The 18181-nt window shown below is 43.0% G+C and overlaps 1 protein-coding gene across 1 annotated transcript; it reads left to right on the top strand.

Annotated features, from left to right (window-relative positions):
• The first annotated feature begins 5414 nt into the window (after nt 1-5414).
• On the top strand, nt 5415-8273 carry TEX13D (TEX13 family member D). Its single transcript, XM_081809409.1, has one exon. It carries the CDS (start codon nt 5869-5871, stop codon nt 8167-8169), a length of 2301 nt encoding a protein of 766 aa, XP_081665535.1. The 5' UTR covers nt 5415-5868; the 3' UTR covers nt 8170-8273.
• Nucleotides 8274-18181: the final 9908 nt, after the last annotated feature.

Here is an 18181-nt window from a genome sequence, read left to right as displayed (position 1 = left end):
CCCAGGTGCCTCTTCTTTTTTCTTTTGGCACCTGATGGGCAGCTATATTGCAGAGGTCACTGTGGGTGCAAAGTACCAGAAAAGAAAGCAAATGTAATAAAAGGTGTAAATTTTCCTAAAACAGTATAAAATTGTTCCTCAGTACTCAGCATATATAGCTTATATTTACTTGTATGTTTTTTCTCTATTCTATTTACCACCTTTGATTCTTGGGAGATTAAATCTGCACAAGCGTAGATACATACTAAAATGATGAATGTTAAAATGTTATTTTCCTTCCTTTATCATCAATGATTATCATTTAAAGTTGTTATGAAGCCTTTGTGACAGAGGTTATACTAAAATTGAAAGTATATGAACTTACTGAAAATCATGTAAAAATTAGCTATGTTTTTAATGTGGTTTCTCAGATTGATTAATTTATGCAATTGAATTGTTCTGCTCTCTTGTAAACATATATTCACACTTTGCAAACTTGCACACCTGCAAAGTAAAGGGTGGTGGTATTTACGATATTATCATTGTTTCATCAAGAATGATAACTCAGTCAGGTTACTTGTAAAATCTCACTTTATAGGCCTTTGTATATCACCTTCCTGTTTTAATACAATGGAAATTGATTCCACAAAGGTCTTGAAGGGCAAAAGTATCTTAAATTTCATAATAATAATTTTAAAACATCTGGGCATTTATGAAATGTTGTTGCATTAATTTAGGAATAGTTTGAAGTTGTTATGAAGTTTAACATTGTATGAAAGCGCTTCCCCAAAAGATAGACGCATCGGTGTGGATATGGTGAATTTGTTTCCTTTTGGGATGTGTGTGTCTCTTTAAAAAAATTACTTTTCTTTGGATTGAAACCATGACAAGGATATTGCCTTAGAGGTTTCAGTGTGAATTTTAACGAGGATTATAAGAATCATGGAATAGTTTCTGTTTTTCTCCCTTTCTTTCCTTTCCCCCATCTTTCATTATTCCATTGTCCCTTCCTTTTGGCATTTATAAGCACTAGCATGTATTTGGAACTGTGTTAAATGCTAGGGATCCAGAAATGAAAGTATACAGTCTTTGTTCTCAAGGGACTAAGTCTAGTTGATGAGAAAGAAGAATAAAAAAAAAACTAATTATGGTATTGGTTGTGGAGTGGTCAGGAAAGTCTTACTGAAGGAAGGTGATGGCGGCGCCGCAAAGATGAATGAGAGATGACAAGGAGATGAAATTAATCTTATTTGGAATATTAATGGTTTTTTGGCTATGACACCTTTCTTTATACCAAAAAAAAAAAAAAAAAAGGCAGAATAGGAAACCCCAGGGCTCCATCCCTCCATCAGTGAGCTGGCAAAAACTGTCAGAATCAACTTTTACAGAGCTCTCGAGTCTAATTGAAAATTTACAACAACCAGGGCAAAGCTTAATAAAAGAAGCAGGTGTATTGCAGCAAGAGAGTTTTCTGATGTTTTATTTTTTAAAATTTTGTTTTCTGATGTTTTAAATGATCTACTTACCCTGCTCCACGTACCAGATTGGAGGTGGCCATGAAGATAGCAGGCGGAGTACCTAGTGCAGCTTGCCAAGTACCTGTGGGACCAATACAGACCTTATTCTCAAAGAACTGTGGTTGTGTATTTCCATCTGTCTGCTGGCTCCCTGAAGGACTGGTGTACAAGGGCTTGCCTTTGTTTTGCCCAACACAGAGTGTTTCCAGGTCTAGGATAGCTTTCCAGATGGCATTTGCCAAAAAGCACTTAAAAGAATTGGCTGCTATGCCTGGGGAAAGGGCTAAGAGTCAGGACAAACAAGAGACGAATCAAAAAGGCTGGGAAGAGCGTGGGAAAGGAGGCGTGTGAGGGAAATGAGCGCTTTTTTTTTTTTTAAAGATTTTATTTATTTATTTATTTGAGGTGGGAGGGAGGAGGAGGAGCAGAGAGGGACAAACAGACTCCACGCTGAGCACAGAGCCCGATGCAGAGCTCCATCTCACGACCCTGAGATCATGACCTGAGCCAAAATCAAGAGTCCAGTGCTTAACCAACTGAGCTACCCAGGCATCCTGGAAATGAGGGCTTTTAAGAGCATGTGCCCAAGACTGGATGCATGCTCAGAAAAGGCCTAATCCTCGGAGATGATCCCAAACTTTCACCTCCCGCTGACCTTCAGGTTCTGCACAAGCAGGAAGTAAAGGTGAAAGCAGTGTTGTAAGCAGCCGGGCTAAGCACTGAAGCAGTGTCCCAACACAGAGGCAAATTTCCAAGAGTGGGGAGCTTTCAAGCTTCTGAAAAAAATATTTGGGGGCTTCAGGTGTTTATAGATACTCTGTCAATACACTAGCTGACCACTGAGCTAATGGAACACAAACTTCAGTGGCCATATATGATAAAAAATTAGAAACTTCACAAAAATCATTTAGAAAAGTAACTAAAGCAACAACCTTAAACAAGCAGCAACAACAAACACAACAAACAAAAACTGAGTTAATTTTTGTATATGGGCTGAGGTAATAGTCTACCTTCATTCTTTTACATGTGGATATCCAGTTATATCAGAACAGTTTGTTGGAAACTATTGCCTCCCCATTGAATGGCTTTGGCACCTTGTGAAAAATCGATTGCATAGATGCATGGGTTTATTTCTGGACTCTCAATTCTATTGCATTGATCTGCTTGTCTTTATGCTAGTACCACTCTGTTTTGATCCTCTAACCTTGTGTAGTAAGTTTTGAAATCAGGAAGTGTGAATTCTCCAACTTTATTTTTCTTTTTAAAGATTATCTTGGCTATTATTAGAGTCCCTTCCCCATGTTATTTTGAGATCAGCTTTTACATTTCTGCAAAAAGAAAAAGGCTACTTTTTTTATTAAGGATTTTATTTATTTATTTGACTGAGAAAACAAATGGTGGGAGGGGGGCTGCAGGCAGAGGGAGAGGGAGAAGCAGACTTCCCACTGAGCAGGGAGCCCGATGTGGGACTCAATCTCAGGACCCTGAGATCATGACCTGACCTGAAAGCAGACTCTTAACCGACTGAGCCACCCAGGTGCCCTACTACTGGGGTTTTAATGGGGATTTCATAGAATCTGTGGATCACTTTGGAGAGTGTTGCCATCTTAATAATATCTTCCAATTCATGAGTACAAGATGTCTTTCTACTTATTAGGTTTCTTTTAACTACTTTCAACAATGTTTTATAATTTTCAGTGTGTAAGTCTTGTACCTGGTTGGTTAAATGTATTTCTTTTTTTTTTAATTTAATTTTATTATGTTATGTTAATCACCATACATTACATCATTAGTTTTTGATGTCGTGTTCCATGATTCATTGTTTGCATATAACACCCAGTGCTCTATGCAGAAAGTGCCTTCTTTAATACCCATCATCAGGCTAACCCATCCCCCCACTCCCCTTCCCTCTAGAACCCTCAGTTTGTTTCAAAGAGTCCATAGTTTCTCATCGTCTCCCCCTCCAATTTCCCCCCTTCATTTTTCCCTTCCTACTATCTTCTTCTTCTTCTTTTTTTAACATATATTATTTGTTTCAGAGTTAAATGTATTTCTAAGTGTTTTAGTCTTTTGATGCTATTGAAAATGGACTTATTTTCTTCATTTTCTGGAAATGGGATTGCCAGTATACAGAAATACCACTAATTTTTACATGTTGATCCTGTATGCTAGTACTTTGCTGAGTTTATTAGTTTTAGTAACTTTCTTGTGGATTCTTTGGGAATTTTTATGTATAGGGTCATGTTCTCTATAAAGAGAGAGAGTTTTACTCATTCCTTTCCAATTTGGATGTCTTTTATTCCTTTTGTTGACTAATTGCTCTAGCTAGAAGTTCCAGGACAATGTTGAACAGCAGTGATGAAAGTGGCATTCTTGTCTGCTCCTGATCTTAGTGGGGGACCTTTTAGTCTTTCACCCTTGAGTATAATGTTAGCTGTTGGGTTTTCATAAATGCCTGTTTCAGGTTGAGGAAGTTTCTTTCTGTTTTGCTTTTTGAGATATTTTTCTAATGAAAGTGTGTTGCACTTTTTTGGATTTTTTTTTTTTTTTTTTGTATCTGTTAGGTGATCACATGGGTTTTTCCCTTCATCCTAGTATTGTGGTGTATTATATTGATTGATTTTCATTTATTGAGCCACTTCTGTTTTCCTGAGAAAAATCCCATCTGGGGGATTGAACTTTTTTAAACATTATATGATCTATCCTTTTTTATATTTTAACAATTTTGGTCTTAAATCTTTGTCTGAAATTTGGAGAGCAACTCTAGCTCTTAGTTGGTTACTGTTGGCATGGAATAGCCTTTTCCATCTTTTTACTTTCAACCAGTGTGCATCTTTGAATTTAAAATGAATCTCTTAGGGACAACATATATTTGGATCATGCTTTTTTTTTTTTGGATCATGCTTTTTAAAAAAATTTTCTATTCTGTCCATTTCTGCCTGTTAATTGTAATCTTTTTACATTTAATATAATTACTGATAAGGAAGGACTTTGGCATTTTGCCATTTGTTTTCTAAAATGTCTTATATTGGGGGTGGCTGGGTGGCTCATTCAGTTAAGGGTCTGACTCTTGATTTCGGCTGAAGTCATGATCTCAGGTTCAGGAGATCGAGCTCCATGGCTGACTCTGTGCTCAGCGGGGAGTCTGCTTGAGATTCTCTCTCTCCCTCTCCTGCTGCCCCCCCCACTCACTCTCTCTCTCAAATAAATAAATAAATTTTAAAGAAAAAAATGTCTTATATCTCCCTCTACCCCAATTCCTCCACTACTGCCTTCTTTTATGTTTCATTGATTCCTTTTTTTGTAACAATTTTTATTTCCTTCTCAGCATATTTTTTAGTTATTGTCTTAGTGTTTGTTCTGGGGGTTACAATTAACATGTTAATGTATAACAGTATATTTTAGATTAATACAAACTTAATTTCAAATGGTATACAAAATCTTTCATTCTATACAGTTTACACTGTTATTGCCACAAATCACATCTTTATACATTGTATACCCATGAAGACAGACTTGTATTATTTTATGTAGTCATCCTTTAAATCATATATTGAAAAAAGAGGAATTGCAAAATGCATGAATACTATTTTTTGTATTCGTCTATGTAGTTACCTTTAGCGTGTGCTTTATTTCTTCGTGTAGATTCCAGTTATTATTTAGTGAAGCTTAAAGCACTTCTTCAGCATTTCTTATAGGGAAAACCCAGATTATGAGAGGAACATTTACTCTAAAAGAAGAAGAGAGACATCCTCTGAGAATAGCTGATCAAGTAAACATGAGAGTGAATTTGTAAGGAGAGTTCAGGGCATTCATGGCGCAATCACTGAATTTTCTTGAGGACAGGGATTCCAAGTTCATTTGTTCGGGATGACAAGGGAAGTGTATAGACAGTGTGATTGTACTGAAGGACTGAAGTAGTACCTAAGAGTTATGGGAGACAGAACTGAGATAAGAGCAGAACTGTACCCACCTATGCAACCCTACCACCCGACTAGGTATTGGGTGGGTATTGATTGTCCTTCTGAAGTTCTTAGAAACAAATTCTCCCATAGGCTCACTGCAGTACCCAGTGCAGCCATCCAGCCTATTCGCCCTGTAGGGGGCACTCTGTAGAGGGAGGCGGATCCCAGCAGGCCTTGCGGGGTGACTCAGAGGTCGTCTCTGTGACGTATAACACCCTCGCCTGGTAGGGGTTGGTGTGGTGAGGGAATCTGCTTTACTCCTTGTGAGGAAAGCAAGGTAGAGAGGGAAGAGGCTGAGGAGGGCCGGACTGGAAAGGGACTTTAGTAGGACTGAGTGGGGAGGTGAGCAGTGGACTTTACTGGCGGCAGCAGGGGCGGCATCGACGGTTAACTAGGCCGCAGCAGCCATGGCAGTTGACTTCGGGGACCACGCCAGCGGGTTCCGCCACACGGAGGTGATCAGGTTCATCAACAACGAAGTGCTCATGAACGGCGGCGGTCCAGATTTCTACGTGACCTTCCGCTCACGGCCCTGGAATGAGGTGGAGGACCAGCTTCGGACCGTCGTGGTCGACCCTCAGGTACCGCGCACCACTAAGAGAGCCTGTGCCTGGAGCGCGCTGGCCTTGAGTGTGCGCGCGGCCGCGAGGCAGCGGGAGCAGCAGGCGCACCGCGTGCGGCGGCTGCAGGAGCAGGTGGAGGAGCGCGAGATGGCTACCTGGGCCCTGGCCTCCGAGCTGCAGCGGCTGCGTGGGGATCGAGAGGAAGTGGCCACGCAGTTGCGCTTCACGCAGGTCGCCCTGCAGCAGGCGCTGCTCGAGTGTGATGTGCTTCGTGGGCGGCTGCTCCACGTGGATAGGTCGGCCCAGGTCATCCCGCTGGCCCGTGAAATACTGCCTGCGCCTCGAGCCGAGCAGCATGGGGCTATAGCCGGGCCCCTGAATGCTGAGCAGCAGAGAGATGTGGTTGCCGTGGGGTTTCCTGGTAGGCTGTATTTTGAGGCCCAGGTGCGAGCCCCAGCAGCTGTTCTTCACATGCCAGGACCCCCAGGTCCCAGGGCTCAGGCCATACAACCCCCTCTGCCAATGCCGGTGCCATACTCACTTCCATTGCAAGCACCACTCCCAGTGGGAATCCCTTTCTTGCCACCTCTGCCACCACCAGTAGTCATGGATGCAGAAGCTGCAGTAGTCCCGCTTCAGATGCTTCCTCTGGAGACCTACCCACCTGGTCCATGTGCTGCAGTGGGCTTCCGGGAGGAGGGGGCCCCACCATGGGACCAAAGGAATTACAGCCAGGAGGGAGGTCCTGGGATCTTCCGGAGTACAGTCCCCCTGGGGAATATCAGAAACCCTAGCCAGGAAGGTCTAGAGAGGCCTCAGGGGATGGTCCCCCTTAGGGATAGCTGGAGCCACAGCCAAGAAGAAGGTCCAGAGGGGGCCCAGGGGATGGGTCCTCCTGGGGACAGCTGGAGCCTCAGCCAGGGAGCAGATCAAGGGACACCCCAGGGGGCAGTATCCCTTGGGGATAGTTGGAGCCAGATCCAGAAAGAAGGTCCAGAGAAGGCCCAGGGGATGGTCCCCTCTGGGGATAGCTGGGGCCAGAGTCAGGAAGAAGGTTTAGAGAGGCCCCAGGGGATGGTCCCCCTTGGGGAGAGCTGGAGCCTCAGCCAGGAAGATTCAGAGAGATTCCAGGAGGTGGTTACCCTTGGTGCCGATCAGGAAGAAGATCCAGAGACTCCCCAGGAGGTGGTACCCCTGAGGGCCAGTGAGAGCCACAGCCAGGAAGAATTTCCAAAAAGACCCCAAGGGGTGGCCCCCCTTGGTGCCAGCAGGAGCAACAACCAGGAAGAAGATGTAGAGAGGTCCCAGGACGTGGTTCCCCTGGGGGTCAGTGGGAGCCACAGCCAGGAAGAAAATCCAAAAAGACCCCAAGGGATGGCGCCCCTTGGTGCCAGTAGGAGCAATAGCCAGGAAGAAGATAAAGAGGGGCCCCAGGAGGTGGTACCCCTGGGGGCCAGTGGGAGCAACAGCAAGGAAGAAGGTCCAAAAACACCCCAAAGGATGGCCCCCCTTGGTGCCCGTAAGAGCTACAGCCAGGAAGAAGATCCAGAGGGGGCCCAGGAGATGGTATCCCTGGGGGCCAGTGGGAACCATGACAAGGAAGAAGGTCCAGAAAGACCCCAAGGGATGGCCCCTCTGGGGGATAACAGTAGCCAAAGCCAGGAAGAAGATCTGGAGAGGCCCCAGGGGACTGGTCCCCTGGGGGACAGCAGAAGCGACAGCCAGGAAGAAGGTCCACAGAGGCCCCAAGGGATGCTCTCCCTGGAGTTTCTCAGGAGTCACAGTCAGGAAGAAGGTCCACAGAGGCCCCAAAGGATGCTCTCCCTGGGGTTTAGCAGGAGTCACAGCCAGGAAGAAGGTCCACGGAGGCCCCAGGCAACCCCGCCGGGGGATGGCTGCAGCCAAAGTATGAGGGAAAACCCAAAGATACAGCAGCCTCCGGGGCAGAAGACCAAGCAACCAAAAGGGAAAAAAGCTTTGGATTCCAAGCACCAGGAGAAATCTGTCTCAAGATGCAGTCCAGTGAATTGGGACTGCCCATGGTGTAAAGCCATGAATTTTTCATGGCGCAAGGCCTGTTATAAATGCAAGAAAGTCTGTGTGGCAGGTGAGAGTAGAGGCCGGGACCCAGGACAAATTTACTGACTTCAAGAAGGTAAGTAAGAATGAAAACACTCCAAAGGAAAACCAATTTCCCAAGACCCTCTTCTGATCAAAAAGTAACTTATTTACTTCACAGAAAATGTGAAAACCAAAATTATTGTAGAGAAAGTTAAATAAAACAGTCCATTATTCCATTACTGAAACTAACAACTTTTTATCATTGTGGGTACTACATACGTAAATACACACTCCTTTCTGGTTTCTTATTAACCTCCTTTTCCTGAATATGCCATGTCTTTGGGAACAGCTGTGTGGTTTTTGAGTTATAACTATATTGAATTTTAGGAGCACCGCTCTTCCTTCAAAATGCTATTGTTCCTTTGTAAACTACAGTGTTCATGTTTGCTTCTTGTTTTTAAGTTTTATAGGTGAGGGCCTGTTTTTGTGTCTCTGAGCCCCACAGAACTTGTTTGTTGCTGAAGAAGCTGAACCCGTCCCATTAGAAGATTTCCCAAGAGTCTAAAGAAATCACACCTTGATTCCAGCTGACCCGCACCTCATTGAGACCCCCCATTGGCTGGAACTGAGAAGAGTGAGAAGAAGTCATGGAAGAAGAGATGCTCTGGCACTCAGTAGGGGGGCAGGGAGGGCAAAACAATTTTGTTAGAATGTAATTTCTCTGTTGGGATTAATTTGGGAGAATTGGGGGGGTGTTGCAGTATTAAATTCTATAGATGATAGCAAATTTGATGGATTACATTTAATTCACTAAACAAATAGTTATTGTCTAGTATGTATTAGGAGCTAGACTTATATGTTAATATCTGGTGCACACATTATAACTTGATTTGGTGAGTTTGGTTAGATAACAGGAGAGAGCCTAATTTGGGATGCAAAGTATATCAGGAGGATGTCTTTGCCTGGCATACAGCATGATTTTCTGGTAAACCCAACTGAAATGACATCCAGATATATGTATATATATATTTAAAGATTTTATTTATTTATTTTTGAGAGAGAGAGCATAAGTGGGGGGAAGGGGCAGAGGGAGAGGCAGACTCCCCCCTGAGCTGGGAACCCGATGTGGGGCTTGATCCCAGGACCCTGGGATCATGACCTGAGCCAAAGGCAGGTGCTTAACCCACAGAGCCACCCAGGCGCCCCACATCCAGATATTTTTGCAGTTCTGGGAGTAACATCAGGGACTTCCATGAAAGGACTTGAGTCACTGAATTGCTCATCTCACTGTTCACAGGTAAGACAAATGAGCAGTGGCAGAGATCAGGAAAGTGGCTTTATGAAAGTGCAGGTGGGACTTTTCTCATACTCTGTTGATTTCTTCCTTTGAGAGGGACAGCTATCTTCCTGGTTGCCTGAATGACCGCTGGGTGACTTAAAGACAGTACTTGAGAGAGTGTTGGCTACACACTCGAGCCCGCAGCTTTGGACCACCACCATCCCAAGCTCCTTTCCAGTCAAGAGTGGTTGAAGAACAAAATGGATTCTAAGGGTGGACATCATGCTGTGGATGGTGCTTCTCTAATAAGATTAAAAAAGAACTGGACTGAGAGAAGCCCTTTTGGGAATGCCCTGGGCCCATTCTCTCCCATTTGGTGTGTTCTTTGCAGGCTCTCTGCTCCCCCGAGGCAGGTGGAGCCCAGGGGGTGGGAAGTTAGATGGTCTCCAGACTGAACGAAAGGTGTCCCCGAGTTCCCCCATGAAATCCCAGCTCACCAAGCTCAGCCTCTGTCAGAGGTTTCCTGATTCTAATAATAAAGAGTGTGCACTTGCCTGCTGTGTCTTCTGTGTGGTGTGCATCTCGGGGCAGGTTTGCTCCAGGGCGGCAGTTTAAACCCACATCTTCCCACCATCCCACCGAGGTGAAGGAAAGTTCGAGCTCATTCACCATTAGAGGGCCTCTCCTCTTCCAGCAAGTTACCCAAGACTGGGAGGGGGAGGAGCTTCTGTGGGGCCTTCAATCCATTGTGAACGTCCCTGATCCCCTCACTGTCCGAGTCCACATGGTCCTTTGAAGGTGGGCATCTCCGCTGCTCTTAGGCCCGTGGGGCACGGGAGGGGAGGTGGGGACGGGGCTTCTGTCTAGGCTGGGAACCCGGATGCCTGGTGTCCAGCTTCCCTATGTGCACCAAGAAGCCATTTCCCTGAGGCCCTGTCTCCTAGGGGTCCAGTGAGCAGGAATTTCCCTCCTATATTTCTGCCTTGCAAGGCGCTGTCCCCTCCTATGCACAATCCCATCAAGGGGCTCAGGATTCTGGAAAATAGCCAGGTTTAGATGGCCTGTTAATAAGACAAATGTTCCCCGAGGCAAACGGGGGTGGAACCTGGCTGCCTGCTTGTTGTAAGGACAGGGGATGGGGCAGAGAACTGACCCTACCCCCCCGGCTTTCTCTCTCTCCTCACTCCTGGTAACCGGGAGGCCTTGTTTACTAGTGGGGAGCACTGGGGAGGAAGAGGACCATCAGGGACATCAACCTAAAGCTAGGTTTTCTGGGCTAGGGGCTGGTTTTGTGATATTCCTGTGTGTGCCGATAGCTCCCTGGAATTTTGGGAAGTTGATACACAGATGGGACTTGGGAATTTTCCAACATAATCCACCTTGATGTACTAGCAGGTCACTAGATCTCACTACGGTTGCTTTATTTATGGTTTCAAATGGGCTCTGCTGTTTGTTGGCATGCCTCTAGGTCTGCATGAAAGCAGACTCACCCTGTGCATAGCTTTTATATAGTTTATTATTATTATCACAGTCTTTCTGGGTTGACAATTTCCAAAACAACCTGAATCATTAAGGTTGTCAAATCACTACCTTTTTTCTGGGCCGGGTACACACAAGAAATGGTAGCGGTTTCTGAGACAAGAACCTGGGCTTTGGAATTAGAGAGACATGAGTTTGGATACTTGTGCTGTTATTCACTAGCTGCGTGACCTTCAACAAGTTGCTGAACTTCTCTGAGCCCCCAACAAATGGGTTGTTCCTTTCCCTACCCTCAGGATTCTGCTCTTGGTGCTGTGGTAATGAGTACAAGGCATTGTTAATGATGGCAAGAGATACCATTGAGTGCTTACTGTGTGCCAGGTGCTCTAAGCACATTACCCTTTTTGGTGACTGTAAGGTATGAATAGGTACCCATGTTAGTAGTTCTTCAAAGTGAATATGATTACCCCCGTTTTACAAATAGGGTAACTCAATACCCAAAGTTGGGAATTGGTGAAGCCTGGCTTCAAAATGAAATTGTACAGGCTCCAGTGCCTCTGCTCTTTCCATTATATTACTGTACCTTAAACTTTTACCCTTACTGAGTAATACATTTGCATGTCACATGGGTCATCAATGCCTAAATCCAGTGACAGGATTGTAATGGAGAGACTTGGAGGCATAGTAACAGTCCGGTGGTCATGGTCATGCTGCTCTTTAAGAATTTCTCAAGCTTTGTGACAAGTGCCCAGCTTGGCTGCCAGTGAGCAGGACCACTTACTATCTCTAGACTGCAGAACCAAGAGGGTGCTGGTGGTAATTTAGGCAGTGGAAGCGATTTGTATTCGATTCAGCAGACTGGCCTTATGAAAAGTTTATATATAGCCGAGTTCAATACTGTTAAGGTAGAGCCCATCTTGACTGCTTCTCGGAAGTCTGTCTGAATAACTCAGCGTTGGTTTTAGGTGGATAAGGTACCAGCTATAACAGCCTAATATACATGCATGTATACTTTTCAGCGAGGAAGGAGGCAGGAAAGGAGACTTCAAAAGCTTCACATTTGTGTTGCAAAATGGGGAATAGAATTGATGTTTTCTAAATCATGGTACTAAATCTATGACAGAGTGGCAAAGAAATACATAATTTCCTTATCGTGTGCTTTGTAAAGTCTCAACACCAAACGATAGCAGATTCTTATTATGTGGTGCAGGCACTGTGCGTAATGCCCGTGAGTGTTTCTCTCACTTCTAGCTCATGATGGAGTGATTGCATCCACTGGAACTAAGCCTCACATGAACTTAAGGATCCTGAAACAATCCTGGCCTGTGACCTTATGAGGTTGCAGTTGAACAGAATTTTCTCATTGACAGTGCTTGTTCTTTGGCACTTAAGACAAGTGTTCAAGACCACGATGGAACAGGCATAGGAAGCACTGCCGCACTGAGTATCTGTACCCCCAAGGGACCTAGTACAGTTCCTTGAGTACAACTTCCTATTTGGTTCATGCCAGAAGCACTCTATTCAATGAGCCTAGGAATCCCTCCAGTAGGTCAGATCCTGGCACATCTAGCCCAACTTCTCTGGGGCATAAAGCAATTGTAAAAAAGGATCATATACTCTTCCTGGTGTCAATTTTAGAGGGAAGAATGCCAGTAGGAATTCCTAGCTTTTTAATACTTTATAGATCAAGCAAAGAACATGCATATAGAGAAGGCTTTGGATGTGCCGCGCACTGTGTTAGACAACGTGGAAGTCATTACTATTGTCCTCTATAATCTCCTGTTCTGTTAGAAGAAATACGACAAATATACACCAAACAGTAGTCATCAGCCTTTTCATCAATTATTCAATCATATTTTCTGGCCTGGAGATGTCAGTTTTCAAAAAGTTCCTGTATATCAAACAGTATTATATAATATGTGATTATTTTCTCATTTAAAATTAAGAAAGCATGTATATCTCTAAGGTTCCCTCACACAAACTTGATGTACTTCCACCTAAAAGCAGTCATTTGTCATTTAAGTTTAGGATTTTGTGGGGATTTAGTGACTATTATTATCACTATTATTATTACATGCAGCCTAATCACAGGCAAATGGACCATTTTACTAGGCTCTTTGTAATAGCGACAATACCTTAGAATCCATCATTACCACCTTCTTCAACTTCTATGAACTTTGAGGACGCAAATTAGGAAGAATTTCTGTAGAAAGCTAGTAGTTTTAATACATATTAAATACCAGTAAGTGTTAAAGGATTAAAAAAAATACACATTGAGTATGTATTTGGGGTTGCAAAGCTTCCATGATAGCCAGATGGTTTCAAATTGTGCCCCCAGTCAACAGAAAAAGTTGTTGAGAAAGTTAACTTTGTTTTACTTTGAAATAATATGCAGTATTACAGCTTCACTTGTGATATTCTCCAGCTCTTTGCTTTCTTCATTCTACACTACCTTACAAAAATAATGGTGCACAAGGCAAAAAAACCTGTGATTACTTTTGTGGTAGGCAGCATTTAACCTTACCCCAGTGTTTATAAAGTGATGACAAAGAGCTCTCTGAGGGTTTTGTCTATAAGTAAAAGTTTTAGGATATTTAATCTCATTTATTTTTTGCTTGATATATATTTACTTTGATAATTTCAGTGACCATATTGGTTTCAGGAAAGAAAAAGACTGAGCAAGGATTGAAAATTTCATACCTTTACCACTACAATTCCTGATATTGTCTAGACAGTTTTGAAACTTCAGAACATATATGACCTGCTTTGTAAAAGACTCATACTACTGAACTCCCCACTGATCGATGTTTCTAGCATTTTTCCATGAAATATTTATTACTGAGAAGGAAAAGAAAAACGATGCCAATGTCACATCTGTAACTACAAAATGCATTCAGAAATCCACCATTAGCTGTTTTGTTTCCTGGGTTATAATATTTCCTTTGTATCTACGAAACTGCTCAGGGAAACGTTTATATAGTCCATTTCGTCCTGTTCCTTTGCCAAATTTTGGTGTTCATGGTGTATAGATCAAAGTGGCCATCCCTGTTTCAAAACATCAGAGGTTTCTTAAAACAATGTTCAGGCAAAAAAATAGATGTATAGACAAAATAACAGTCTCTTGGACTTTAATCTTTTAGTTTAAGCTCTCTGTTTTTGAACTTCCAAGAAAGAGAACAGATTTTTAGAAAGAAAGTTGGAGCCTCCTTTACAATGAAATGATATTTTATGCACTGCTGTCATACCCAGAGTGCCCCCACCCAAGATGAAAGGCGGTAGAGAGAAGGTTCAGTAATGATCCAAAGGCAACTGGGTTGATGAAATCAGAAGGGCGACATGTTGTCAGGTGCCAAGGTGTGGGATGTGAAGACTTGTTTCTATAAACCAAAATGAGGCAGACCACAGGATAGACGTTGGTAAACAATGAATGTGAAAGGAGGCAGTGTCAGAAATGATAGACTCCTTGAAGTAAATAAGAATCCACACTCTCTGCAGAGGGAGAGAGAGGGGAAACAAAGGGGCTAACTTAGGTCAGGTACTGTGTTAAGACCTGGATGTGCCAAGAGGAATTCATCGTAGGTTCCAATCACATCATGTATGTTATTTCATTTTATCTTCACGGGGAAAGATAAGGAAAAACTGGCCAAGAGTGGCCTTCATTTGGTTGAGTAAAAGGAGAAGGAGAAAAACTGGGCAATAAGACCTTGTATGTGCATCCAGGCCCACCCAGGACAGAAGACGCCCAGACCACACAGTGTTCTGTTACTTCACCTTTTTTTTAAGTTTTTATTTTAATTCCAGTAAAGTTAACATACAGTGCTATATTAGTTTCAGGTGTACAATATAGTGATTCAGTGTTCTATTACTTTAGATGGATAAACTGATGATTCAGATTCCAGACCTATAAGCCTGGGTGATTAGACCTTGACTCTGTAAGAGCTTCCAAGACATGCTAATCAGTGGGGCCCAGGCTAACACAGTGTACCTGATCTCATAAAGCACAGAGATAGACAGAGACATGCTACAAGTCAGGGCATGAGAAGAGTTGACACTTGAGAAGTATATGAAGAATATTCTAGAAGTCCAAATTATAGTAGTTGCTAGATAGGAGATGGAAGCCCGACCCATTCAGTGCAGTGACCTCAGAATTAAGGTTGGGAGACAGAAGAGGATATTGGTGAAACGCACAGGCTCTGAGGTCATAGCCTGTATTTATTCCCAAGTGGGACACTGACCAGTTGTGCTGCATTGAGCAGGCTACCTAGACTCTCTGACTTTTGGCTTCCCCATTGGTAAAATGGAGGTAATAATAATTAATAATAATAATAATTTGATTCATAGGGTTGTTGATACAAATAAACGAGATAATACATGCAAAATGCTTAGCAGGGATGCTTAGAATGTAATATGTGGTTAGCAAATCTTAGCTATGATTCCAAGAACAAAAGCTCAGTACCAGGCAAGAGTTTCAGCTTGAATTAGGAAGTGTCCTCTAAGCCATGAAGGAGGTAAAACTAGGACAAGTACAGGGAACCATACAGAGCAGACAGAAAGATCAAGAACTTGCTGTCTCGAGTAGGTTGTGCAGGTTTAGAATATAAGCTGAGTTAGATGTCCCACTACTGTTTCCCCAGAAGCCCATCCTTTCCTTAGTCACAGCTCTTCTCTCCAACCTCAGTACCTGCTACAGTGTCTGTCATACAGCAGATGCCCATGATGTTGGTTGAAAGAGTAAACATATTTAAAGTAGCCTTAAGCACACACAAACCTGTCTCTGGCTTCTCGCTTAGAAAACAAAAGGGCATTAGAAAAATTAGCCTCATAGATAAACCCAGATATTATCAAAAGGAGGTGCTCTTTTCAAGACATTTTTTTTTCTTTTTCTCATTTTTGTGAAGGAAGTGAATTTTAGTAAGTGCAGAGAGAATGTGTAAACTCACCATAGGTGTCAAATCATAACACTGTCACAGGAGAATTCACACCTATAGATGAGCTAGTTGAAGAACAAAGTTAGTTTTGAAAGGTTAGAGAAAAAGATTTTGAAATGTCAGATCCACTCTATAAAACTGACCACCCTTGGCATCACCCTTTTAATCTACCTGGGTTGGAGAAAAGCCTGGGGCATTTGAAATGAAGACAATTAGCACCTCAGACAGGGCATCCACATGCAAAATTCTGTCACCTCTCAGAGACCTCAGGAGGTGACAAGTCTAGATAAGAAGACACTTTCAACCTTGGCTGACAGTTTGTCAATGCTTTTATATTTGACTTAAATGGCATCTATATTTTAAAAGGTTGTAGTTTGCTTTAAACTATGAAGCTCTCTTCCTCCACCTCATGATTTTTATTTCTTAGGTCGTTTAAAAAACAACAAGAACAAAAATCGTTCCTCTATTGGGTGAGATCTGAGGAAACAGCTCTTGCTTCTTGCACACAAATGAGCTCAGTCCATTTCCCCTCTGTTTCTCTGGAAAGTACTCTTGGCTTTTGTTTAAAGCACAGAGTATTAAAGCTGGAAGTGGCTTTGGGGGTCATCTGGTTCAAGTCCATTTGACAGAGGGAAAAAGTAAGGCTCAGAAAGAGAAAGTGATTTCATGGTAAAACATGTAGTATAATTTGACCCTCATAATTGCTGGATTAATCCTCCTTCCAATTTATTTTGCTCTTCCAAAAGGTAGGCCAGAGGCATGTACAAGCAAGTGCGTGCGCGCACGCGCGTGTGTGTGTGTGTGCACACATGCATTTTTTTCTCTTATTTTCTTTAGAGCACTAATTTCATTCATTCACTCACTCAACAAATATATTTAAGCATCTAAAATGTGCTAGATGGGGGTGCCTGGCTGGCTCAGTCTGTAGAGTGTGCGACTCTTGATCTCAGGGTTTGGAGTTCAAGCCCCATGTTGGGCATAGAGTTTAATTAAAAATAAAAAATAAAAACAGATAAAAAAATAAAAAAATAAAATGTGCCACATGGAGGATACAGTGGTGGTGAATAAAGTACACTAATTCCTGCCATCAAGGACCCTACGTTCTAGTGCAGGAGATAGGCAATAAGGGATTCATCAGATAATTCTGCTTCTGAGTGGATTATACCTGTATTGGGGGCCCATTCTTCTTAACTCTTTCTCTGCTGGGGCCTCCACTATGTCCATTGCTCCCCTCTCTTGTTTTTCCCCTTTCCTCTCTTGTGCGTATGGCAAGAGAGAGAAGGAAGAGAGCCATTTTGAATCTTCTTTCTCTACACTTCAAGCTCGGCACAAAGTTCTGAATTTGCTAAAAAGTCAGGTTCAGTACTGGTGTAGCCCTAGAGTGAAGACGTCGGTATTTTTCATCAACACTGCAATAGTGGGCTGGCCCAGCTGTCAGCTTGCTTGTGAGATGACAATGACATGCTGGGTGTGAGAGTTGGACTGTTACCTTATAATTGATCTGTTCTTTTTTCATACGAGTTAGTTGTGCTGAACCCCATTGTACCTGGCTGCTTTGACAGGTGTGCTATTTTAGCAACACAGAACCAAACAGAGACTGAAAAGAAGAATGCATGGTACACTTTTGCTGTCAGATCCAGGTTGCTCCGTTTCTAAGTTTGTGGATGATTTGTTCAGGGTTGTTCAGAGACAAAAAAACAAAACAAAACAAAAACCAAAAAAACCCAACAACCATAAAACCAAACAAAACTTAGGTTTCATTTTTACCTACATGACACACTGTTCTCACAGTTCACCTCACAGGTGGGCTATTGTCTATAGGGTGTAAATGAGGGCCTGGACCCCCTACCCTATCTTCCCCTTTCTTGTCTGAAATTCCACCATTGTGATGAACTTCTCTGGGCTAATCATTTGCCAGCTCAAAATATAGAGAGTTCAGGGCGGACTGACTTCTCGAGTCCTTAACATTGGCGTATGCGTTCACTTATTAGATCGATTTTTTCCTTGACCCAAAGCATGAGGAAAGGTGAGAGGTGGACTTGACCATAAACAAGTGAGGTAGAAAGATGATGAGACAATCTTGGCTCAATTCCCCAGAGCTATCCCTGAAAATCCTCTTGAACGCTGTTTTATTTTCTTTGTTTATTCTCGGTGTTGTAAGAGGCTTATGTTTACGCTTCATCTACTAAGGTTGATAGAGTCTAGGGCTGGGCATGCTTCAATCAAGGAGAGTCACGGGGCACCTGGCGGGCTCAGTCGGTAGACCATGTGACTCTTGATCTTGGGTCCTGAGTTTGAGCCCCGTGTCGGGGGTAGAGTTTACTTAAAAAAAAAAAAAAAGGTGAGTCACTACTAGCTGCCATTGAAATCTGAGAGGACTGTTCTCATCCCCAGCGGGTGGCAAACACGT

The sequence above is a fragment of the Leptonychotes weddellii genome, chromosome X (assembly GCF_054177405.1).
Source record: "Leptonychotes weddellii isolate Sample4059 chromosome X, ASM5417740v2, whole genome shotgun sequence".
In the NCBI taxonomy this organism is placed as follows: Eukaryota; Metazoa; Chordata; class Mammalia; order Carnivora; family Phocidae; genus Leptonychotes; species Leptonychotes weddellii.
Note: the sequence above shows the minus strand (reverse complement) of the source record. Positions and strands in the feature narration are given on the sequence as shown.

Excerpts from the sequence above, each read along its gene's own strand:
- TEX13D (XM_081809409.1), top strand. The coding sequence starts at position 5,869 with ATGGCAGTTGACTTCGGGGACCACGCCAGCGGGTTCCGCCACACGGAG.